Genomic DNA, 10696 nt, shown 5'->3' on the forward strand with positions numbered 1-10696 from the left:
TATCATGCGGCTGGCGCAAACCTGGAAGAATGCAAACATCAGAGCAAATTAAAATGTCTAACTGGAGAGATGGCGAGATTCGGGAACTTTTGTCTGTATGTGCCAACGCTGAAATTCTCAGACAAATTAAAGGAACAGCAAGAGCCTTGGTTAGTTATGACTAAATTTCAAAACACCAGCAGTGTAATCTAATGTTATCTTATTTTAGGTTTATTCATTAGGGAAAACGCAATAATATATACGAGTAAAATGTGCCTTGAGGCTATTTTACATCCGCTGTCCCTGGACTGGTGGTAAGAGGTCACCCTAGCTTTGCACCTGCCGCATCATGTCCTGCCTCCTGCACGCTCTACCCAGCGCCACCCTTCTAAACCAAAAAGAGTATTTCCAGTAGGTGAGAACGTGTCTGCCAACAGCCTGTTGTGTGTTACATGTGAGAAAGGACATGTCTGCAGAATAAAGTTAGCCTATTGGTACATTAACCCTCCCCCCTCTCTCTCTCTCTGTTTGTGTGTCCGCCAGTGTCTTTCTCTCCCTAATCACTCACTCTTTTCTATTCCCTGAACTCACAATTTGACAACTTCACAGGCTGATTCTTATCAGAAACAATATTACCATAGTGGAAAACTCGACATGAGCAAACAAAGAATAATCTAGGCATCAAAATCGGACTGAGATGGTTAATTATTTGGTCTTAAAACTTAATGAATAAAAACAAAAGTACGCCCCCTCCTCCCCTCCCGTCTATCTGCAGGAATGTGGCAGCTATACTGTTTAAAGTCCAGCGAGCTTGGAGAGGGAGGGGGGTGGGGGGGCACAAGGAATTTGGGTGGAGTAACTCTGTGTGTGTGTGTGTGTGTGTGTGTGTGTGTGTGTGTGTGTTGGTATGGAGAGGGTCACACACCAAAAGAAGGGTTCTTTGTCTCCGGAGACAATTAAGCCACCCCCACCCCTTCACCATTGCAGCTTTCCTTTTTCATAGGCAAAGCAGCCCATCTCCTCTCCTCTCGACCCCTGCGCCCTCTCCTCCTCACCTTCCTCACCCCCACCTCCACCTCACCCAACAAGTCTCACTCCGTTATTCCATCTGTGTGTACCTATCCAGCCCACCGACTCCTTTTCCTCCCACACAACACATCATGAACAGTAATTGTCAGCTGCTTACTGCTTGTTCACTTGGAAGGTACAGGAAGAAACAGAAAATATCAAAGTTTCTGTTTCTCTTTACAGTGTACAACAGTTCTGGGCTATGAAATGCACTAACAAAGCAGAATTGCAATGATGGCAACTGGGCGCCCAGATACAGGTGGGCACAAGGATGTGAATAACTGTATAATTGAAAGCAATTCCATACAATAAACCTGTAACATACAGGACCTTCAGAAAGATTTTATAGACTAGATTCTTCTGCCACTCTTTAGTGTATGGGGATATTTTATCCTCCCACAGACCTAGTGGGGAACATGCTGATGAGGTAAAACAGTGTGAGAGCATCTTCAAGGCAGTGTGTGCATGTTGTAGATTCTTCTAGACATTTCTGAGTCAATGTCTCACGTGTTTACATTCTTGAGTTGAAGCCGAGACACTCGTTTGGATTAGAAAAAAACAAGGAGACCCAAACTGTCCTCATAGACTGGAGTTTGTCAAAGGGGGCGGGGGCCTGTTTTGCCAGCTTGCCTGAGCAAATGTCGAGCTTGCCCTCGTGTTTACTCAGGGATGGATTACACTGCCTTTAACCTCTCCGTTGGTCGTTGCTTAACGTAAATGGCCTGCGTTGGAGGGTTTAAGCCGCTCCTGATTGAGCTGACATGGCTGACATGATGACAGCATGACACCACTTCTTTCTCACTGGTTCTTCAGTATTGATCCCCTTTTCACACGTCAGAGAAAGGTCAGGACATTTGAGAAGCAGAACTTGTCAGAGTAAATAATCAGGTACAAGTTACAACATGACAGATTATTAGATTGTCAGGATCATTTTTCTACAACATATGTCAGATTTCCACGAGTTTGCTCATTAAGGTGGGAATAGGAATCATCTGGCACATATGGGGAGCTTCCAGAATGACAAAGAGAGACAGATGGCAAGTCTAACATATCGCAAACCACAAATACACACCATCTCCCTCGAGAGACACACTGTGCTCCTCTGAGAGCGAGAGCTCCCAGTAAATGACAGCACGAGCAAGAGTGACAAAACCATAGATAGACGAAAGAAGGAAATGGAAGAGAGGAAAGGTGTAGTAATCTAACAACTATCTAAAATTGCCTCCTTTTCCTTGCTGATATTGCAGAATGTTAAACAAGTCTCTGTGCAATGTTCCTTTCCCACACCCTGTTTCAACATGAATACGGGTGACTTTAAAGGAACAAATATTCTCTTCAATTGGGTTTCATTGGGAGTTTAAACACTTTCCTTCCCAGTATCTGATGCTATGGTTTTCAGTGGTCATATTTCCATTGAAGGTAAATTGAGGCAGCAACACAGATGTACTTAAGGAATTGGGCAGATTTTAATTAAGTAGCACTGGCAGTAATTGTAGTAGTAGCATCAATAGTACTCAAGCAATACTGGAAGCAAATCATCAAGGACACACAATATATAATATATAAAAGAAGACTGAAGGTATGTCCTGGAAACAACTCGTTTATGTTGTTTCTGATGACTGTTTACCTGAAGAGTTAACCTCTCCAGCTAGGAACTGTGGGTTATAGCTGGAACTGTGGGTCACAGAGGAAGGGATCAAGGAAGAAAGTTTGAGACAGTGGCCTTTTTCATCACAATATATGACTCCCTATATATAATACGTAAGTAGTAACTTATGGAAGTTTTCAATGTACCACTCACCAGATCCTTCTGAGCGCCCATCGCTGCCTATGAGCGGCACTGTAATGGCTGCTGTGGCAACGCCGTCAGTAGACATCGTGGTGTAGACAACAGGCAGCGACTGCACCACCACAGGGATGGTCTGGAGCTGGCCCACTTTGCTGGGCATGGTGACCGAGGGGATTGTATGGATGACGTGGAGGATCTGCTGGCCCCCGGCGCCCTGAGTGGCCAGGATGGAGCCTGGAGAGAGGACCTAGAGGGGCAAGAGGAACGGGAATATGATTGGTTGCTCTAACCCTCCTGTGTACACTGTTCAACAGCTTCAATGTAACAGTGGAGTAGGTGGGACGTTGTAGCTACCATGGAGCCTATCGACTGTACTGAAGTGGGGACGGGTGTAGCTGAGAGGTGGGGTTGGGTCATGGCACCGCTGGGTGCAGGGTTGACTGTGATGCTTGTCGTAGAAGCAGGGAGTGTAGAGGAGCGGGGCTTGTTGAGCGACAGGTCAACAGGTTCGGTCTGGTCCTCAGCGCGGCACGGCTGGGGCGAAGAGGGCTCTGTCTTGCAAACTGGCTCCGTCTTCACCTTCAGGTCTGTCGGCTGTGAGCAGTCTTCACCTACATCTGCCTGCTAGAGGAAATTTAGAGACGTTTAGAAAGCTGACTGTACTTAGGATGGCATTTGAATGTTTGTCATTTTCTTTCCTGTCATGAAAACGGTCGTTGAAATCCACAAAATATCAGTTTCATCAGCCTAAGAAATATATATTTCAGGATAGAAAAGCCCCTAAAAGTTTCCTTATTCAAACTTTTTACATACTCCTAAACTTCGCTGAGTCAACTCATTTCCTTACCAACACAATCAGACTCTCTCTTTCTTCACAGCTAAGTGAAGCATGCCAAAAAATGCTGACGCATGCTGCTTTATTGTTTGAAAAAGCCAGCAGGCCACACAATTCACAAAACAGAATTTTTTTCATTATTTTTTATCTAATTTAGATGGAGACGCACTGACAAGGAAAACGAGACAGCAAAGGTTTTTGAAAACATCTGCCTAGGCCCGATAACCAGTCACAATGGGCGAGATGCTAACACATATTCATGTAAATTATGAATAGTATGTATATAGTATAGTAGGACAACGTTATTTCAGAAGTCCTGTGTGTATAAAAAACCCTCAAAAACTCCTATTTTGGTGCCTTTTGGTCTCAACGGCCAGGGAAAAGATATCATTAAAAGAAAACTTTGAGAATGTCCAGTGAGGAAAAATACTTTATACACCCTGGATATCTTTGAACAGGAGATCTCTGAACTCATTTCTCAATCTGTTAACACTGACTATGTTTGCTTGCAGAGTTTGCTTTGAGGAAGTGCTCTATTCTCGACTGGTACCTTCGTTTGACTTGAACTGAGCTTTCTCATTTCATCCCCTAGTTTTCACGGCCTCCTGAGAGGAAGGGAGCACCCCACTCGCCTCTACAGCCACCCAGGGCTCAGCTGCCATTTTGCTCGAGAGCGCAGGAAACAATGGCTGCTGTGTAGGAGTCTGGGGGGGGGGGGAAAGTGAGAGTTACAGAGAGAGAAGGGCTGGACGGGTATAGAGAGAGACTGGTACTGATTAAGAGAGAGAGAGAGAGAGAGAGAGTAAAAAAAGGGGAAAAGTGAAAGAGAGACAGGAGAAATAGAGTGAGTGAGGGAGCAGCATCGAGCCTCCAGTCCAGGAGTTGGCCTCCGTCCAGTTCAGCTGAGCATAGCTCGGCTCTGGGTGAGGAGAGGGTGGAGACTCCGCTACGCCCTTTATCGGGTCACCCAGTTCGGCTGGAGGCAGGGCTTTGTGACGGTGAAAGTATTAAGTTGGTAAACACCATCCTCCAGTCAACTATCATAATGTCAACTAACATAACACAATACATATGCAAATAACCACAATTAGCGGAGCATAACGAAGGTTCTTCATTTTTTTGTGTGTGTTTAACAGGTCGCTAGAGGTCACATGCTTTATGTTTATTGGCATTCCAGACAAACATTTGGTGTCTTTTCAAATTTTCTAGAAATAAAGGAAAAAAAGAGACTTGCGTATCTATGTCGGTGAACAACTGACCCGTCTTTTTTGTCAGTGTTTCATTATTCTGACGTATAATGCATGCACAAGGAGGAACCACTTGAATAACACTCTGAATTGTGCTTCTACTCTGTGTTTTTACTTATCTTTGACAACACCTAATAAAATACAAACAGTGATACAACCTGCACCAAACTTGGCTGAGGAAAGGGACAATTTCAGGAAATCAATAATCGGCAAATCGGAAAGAAAAGGAAAGGAAAGTTAGCAAGAGGAGATGAGGGAGGACAGAAAAAAGGAGGATTAGCAAGCGAAAGGAAGCAGGGCCGTAACATGATTATAGAGACAGTCACACACAAAAAGAAAATGAAGTGTGAAAGAAGTGAGGCCAAGAAAAAAGGAGACAAGAGTGAGAGAGAGAGAGTGGGTGGGAAAGGCCTAGCGTTGCCATGGAAACTGGGAGCTATCAGCTGACTCCATGTTTTCCACTCGTTCTCCACCCACCACCAACTCCCTTCCCTTTCCCTCCCAGTTGGTTCATCTTTCCATCACTTCACCCCCACCTCCTTCTTCTCCTCTGTCTATTTTTTTTTCTCTCACCCTCTCTCGCAATCTCATGACCACACCCCTTTCACCTTTCTCTCCCACACCCCCGCCTCCCCCTCATCATCTCTCCAGTCGTTACAGCAACCACACCCTATGTTCTTCCCACCTCAGCCTCTCATCCCTCGCTGGCTTAATTTCCACCCACTCCCTCTCGTATTTCTCCATTCTCTTCTGGGTTTTTTTCCCTCTCCTCTCCTCGTTTCCTCTTTTCATGGTTGCACAGATTAAATCCACAACTCTTTGTAAAATCCCCAAAAGAAGAGGCTGAGAGGAGAAAAAAAAGAAGAAAAAAACCCTCACTGGACTCTGGAGCTCTGTGATCTGAGAGACTGAATAAGGGAGAAAAAAATGATGGAAAGAGACACTTTCTAATAAAGGGATAGAGTGATTATCTTGAAAAAGCAGGATGTATAGCTCGTAGTGGAGGTCTTGACACTCTTCATACTATAGCTAGATGAGTATACTGTAATGTTACACTTTCATGTCATTTTAATAGTAGGATTGACCAAACGTATTATGTGATTAGCTTAGATCACAAGACAATGCCCTTTCTCTACAAAAAAAAAAAAATCCTCACCAATGAAAACACAAAGACCCTCTGTCTCAGTGTGGTCTCCGTTTCCACACAAAGGCAAGAAACTGAATTTCACTTCAAAGTATATCCTTACCTTTCACTTGCCCTAAAGTAAAATTTGCATTGCTTGTGGTTCAGACAAAGGGCCATAAAATAACTGTCTTTGAAACAATCACAACAATCTGCCAGGGCAACCTAAAACAATAAACTCAACGTGTCTGAATGCAACATGGAAAAAAAACCTCCCTGAGCTAGACGTGTTGCAGTGGAGCTCTGTTCACCAGCCTGCACTTCTCAGTTCAACTGCTCCACCATAAAATGGGTCGGCCAGTCTTTGCCTTGCAATTAATTCATGTGATCTCTAACATGAATAGAAGCGGGTAGCAGCTGTGACTGCAGTGGAGAGAAAACCGGGCAGAGAAAAAGATGGATATGTATTATGTCCAGAGGAATTTTATCATTCTGTATTCACACTCAGTCTCGTATAGATTCTGCAGCATTGTGGAAGTAGGTTTGGCAATGTGAGTCTACAAAAAAGATGAATGAGTGATTTAAGGTTGCAAAGCAGCTCTGTTATCAGTAACCTTATGTGGCCCCTAGAGGAATATTTACATTGCACAGTATGTATTATTATGACACAATTTCCAGCGTATGTGAGTGTAAGTGGAGCTGGAGATTTCATATTGTCATTATAGAGAATAGCAGATTTCATTTTAACAATCCTGTTTTCTCCAAATGTAGTTGTATCAGAATAACAGTAGACACAAACTGAGAGTCACTGCGTCACAGAGTGTTTGGGTTCTTTGTTGTGTGCCTGTGCCAGTTACACACAGGGTTAACAGGTAATTAGGGCAGCACTGAAGGACCAATCAACTACAGCTTCTGTACCAAAATTGGCGTTAAGAAATTACATTTGAAAGATTCAAATTTCCCACATAGCATTACAGTCTATTTCCTAAGAGACTGCCCTCTCTTCCATCCCAGGAATGTTTCCATAAACAGATGATACAAAAGATAACTCATTACTTTATCTGTACAAACCACAACAACCAAATTCAGTTTTAGTTTATGTAGTCCCTCCTCCTGTGGTGGGCCCAGGAACTATTAGGTGGAGTCTGCAGAGCTGAACTTCAACAACTGCTCGAACTTAAGCTTTGATCACTGCTACATCCACAGCATCATTCAGAATGCAAAGAAGCAATGTATCACAAGTATCAGGATTACAAAAATCACTCAGCAGATTCTCTCTACTACACGTAGCCTTTCTACCCTTGCATGTCTCCTTCCCATTCATTCAAACATCCCACAGTCAACAAAAGAATTCCCTTTTAATCCATCCGACAGTCATATAGTCCTAATCTTCACCGTTTTTCAGATGCCATGCAACTTTTAGCTACTAATTATTTGGTGGAAAAGGGCCAAGGGTAACTGCCCAGATGGGGCCAGTAACAAACTTGGTGACACTGCCCTTGCTGCACCTACAGTACACTGCATTCCAATGAAGCCTAATAGGCTTTCAGTCCGTGTCACTGTTGTTGTTTTTTCTACAGAAAGGAATCAATAGGTCCACAGGTGACACAAACAATACTGTGACTGAATCGGTTATATTGGGAAGGGTGGATGGGAAAAGAAATAGAAACAGTGGGAGGTAGAGAGAAGAAAAGGATTGGAAGATTTTAGAGATTTGAAGAGAGAGGCATCTTGGGTATCATTTGCTAGGAGTGTGAAATGTGTCAATGTCATCTGCGATCAACACTACTTGTGCGTGTATGTGTGCGTGCATGCATGGGTGTGTATGTGTGTGCATGTGTGCTTGTGTGTTTGTGTGCCTGAGGAGTGTGAAGGCAGATATGGTCGATATAAGAAAGACAGCGAGCAAAAACAACAGCTGGGGGAGATATTAACCAAGAAGCATGCAGCCCCACCCCACACACACACACACAGCTCCACCCCTTACAGCCTGACCCACCCAAGTAAACCCCAACTGCCCCCATCCTGCAGTCTCTTCCCCTCTCTCTCTCTCTCTCTCTTTCTCTCTCACTGATTAACCCACCTGTTAGCAGGCTGATCCCAGAACAGCTCGCTGACTCTCACAGGCAGTGAGTTCCCAGTGTTGATTTCCTGGGTACTTAGCAACTTTGTAACCTTTAAAACAACTCTACTTGAGTTTTAATTACAGCTGTGTAGCTGATTGCACCTCCAAAAGTACACTGGCTCCACAGCAGGCTTTTATTAAACTGTTGTTCTTAATAAAGAATCGATTAGGAGTGCCAATAGTGTGGGTGTTAGTGTGTGGAAGCACGGAAGTGAGAGGGAAGGGACAGGATGAGGAAAGGCCAAGCTAGTCTCTTTTTGTTTGGAAATACTTAGAACGTCAACAAGATTTGCCGTCACCCAACATCGCTTAGAGCACCTTTAACATGTTTTAGAAAAAAAGATTTACTTGGGAGACAACTCTGCAACAATCAAATATGGATATTATTACTGTTTACCATTGTTTTCACTTCCAAAGAAGTAGTTTAGTAACTACCTACTACTGCTACTAACTATTACCTTAAGCTAAACCTTTCTGTGTTGCAACGCCCCATAAACTCATACACTACACCATGTACAGCAGCGTCTCCACTCCTAGTGTCGCTAAAAATGTCACAATAACTGACGTGATGTAAGACTATATATCCAGGTTGTTAAATAAGAGTGTCTTAAAGTGAGGATGCTGAAACATTTCAAAAGCATTTGATTGGCAGCATTTTATATTATTCAATTGTGTAGTTTGTGAATTATTCTGATTTCCAAAGAACTTCTCTCTTGACTTGCTCTATGAGTCATTTTCCTCTGAGAATGTGCCTGAACTTGTCGCATCCAGCTGTGAAATACACTGTAAAAAAAAAAAAAGGTAGACGGCAAAAGAGAGCCTCAATACAACTTGCAGGTCACATCAGGTTGACAAAGCTCATGGCCCGTCATTCCTGTCCTCAGCCTCAGAATCCCTCATCAACAATGTAGCAATTCCTGAAGAACATCTCTTCGAAGTCTCCAGGAATTGAAGCGTGCGCTCCTTTCAGGTCGCTAACAAAGGGCTACAAACAGTTTCCTTTCCTCCCTTTTCAGATTTTATGTCACACACTAAAGGCCGGCTCCCAGTGCTCTGTGAATAAAACATTACCACTGAAAAGAAGCCCATCCAACGTCCAAAAAACAAGCTTTTCAGCGAGGAAAGCTTGGGGTTGATAACCAATCAATTCACTGGTGTTCTAATAAAGATTCAAAAGGCCAAAATCTAATTACAACTGTTGTGCTTCTGAAAGGAAACTCCCTCCTGATGGATAATGTTGATTTGACGATGGAGAAACAAAACACATCGTTGAGAAGAGTCTATTGACCTACCCATCCATTGATTCAAAATCTTCACTTTCATAAATGAAATCCACAAACATCTTGGCTCAGTCATCCTGGCAGAGAAACTTTTCAGGTCGGCGCCTGTGTCTAACTCAGGAAACACTCTGTGTTGGAACCAGGTGAATTGATCTCACCACACTGGCAAACTTTTCACTTATTTTATTTAACATCCTAATATTACAGCTGAATAGACTAACGTAACTAACTAGTTACCGGAAGTTGTTAACAAAAAGAAACACTGTGCCTATCTTGCATACAATTAACAATTGTTTAAATACAATCATACTAATTGGGATTCATGTAGCTGAATATGAGTGGACACAAGTGTGTGCAACCATTCTCAGTGTGATTATTTCCTTTCATTTCTGGGACTGGTAGCCTACAGTATGTTCCTTTTCTATTTCAATTCCAAGCTTAGTGATGAAATCATATTTTATATAGCCTGAATGAAATAACACGGTGTGAATGCACAAAGTATCTTAAATGCTTTCAGTAAAGCATCTTTAGAACATTGTAGTTTCACCAGAAACAATCAGAGCAATCAGAAGTCAATATATCCGCCGCCATAATACGTACATTATTACATAGCCAAGTGTAAGGGTGGTTGGATTCTCTGAGCACGGCGGTGGTCTTTTGGTAACTCCTTATGAATTCTCCTTCACATATTTCCTTGACCTTGTGACATTTTCCATGGAGGTCAAGGAAAAAGTGCTTAGGACGTCATGTTTTTGAGTATTCGACCACAGCCTAAGATGCCACCAATGCCTGTTTTTCTGCCATCATGTCATTACCTCATTGAGTGTTGCGCCAATGGCAAAGTTTTGCACAGGAAAGAATTTTAAACCTTTGCATGCATGGCTAATCAGAGCATGGAGGGAGTGGGAATGATGGGTTGTCGTGGATGGGTGTCAGATGCTATGCGACCAGCCGATGAACACTTCTGATGAAAGCATACTGGCGGCTTTAAGCTACAGCAATCTCTCAACAAGCAGGAGAAGCTTCTGCATTCACTGTATCAATAAATAGACCGGTCCCAATCAGAGCAGCTGTTCTTACTTCCTGGAAGCTCAATTCTCTTTTTTGAGAGGCTCACTTTTATGGAAGCTCAACTCTGGAAGGAAGTGGGTTGCCAACAATGACATCATTTTCCTGCACCAGCAGAGGGAGCTGCATCAGTCCAATATCTGCACTGACCCCCCCCAAACAACATCTCTCTCTCTCTCTCT

At 43.2% G+C, this 10696-nt stretch overlaps 1 protein-coding gene across 3 annotated transcripts in view; it reads right to left on the reverse strand.

The window, feature by feature from the left end:
- klf8 (Kruppel-like factor 8) overlaps positions 1-10696 on the reverse strand; it is a 57579-nt gene that overhangs the window by 6109 nt on the left and 40774 nt on the right. For 2 of the 3 annotated variants that reach the window (XM_034889385.1, XM_034889387.1), the window contains 2 exons: positions 3191-3460; positions 2849-3083 (listed from right to left, as the gene is read on the reverse strand). In XM_034889385.1, coding sequence (XP_034745276.1) covers positions 2849-3083; positions 3191-3460 — 505 coding nt within the window. The remainder of the gene's footprint in view (positions 1-2848; positions 3084-3190; positions 3461-10696) is intronic. The other variant, XM_034889386.1, reaches the window with a different exon arrangement.

This window comes from Etheostoma cragini, chromosome 13 (assembly GCF_013103735.1).
Source record: "Etheostoma cragini isolate CJK2018 chromosome 13, CSU_Ecrag_1.0, whole genome shotgun sequence".
In the NCBI taxonomy this organism is placed as follows: Eukaryota; Metazoa; Chordata; class Actinopteri; order Perciformes; family Percidae; genus Etheostoma; species Etheostoma cragini.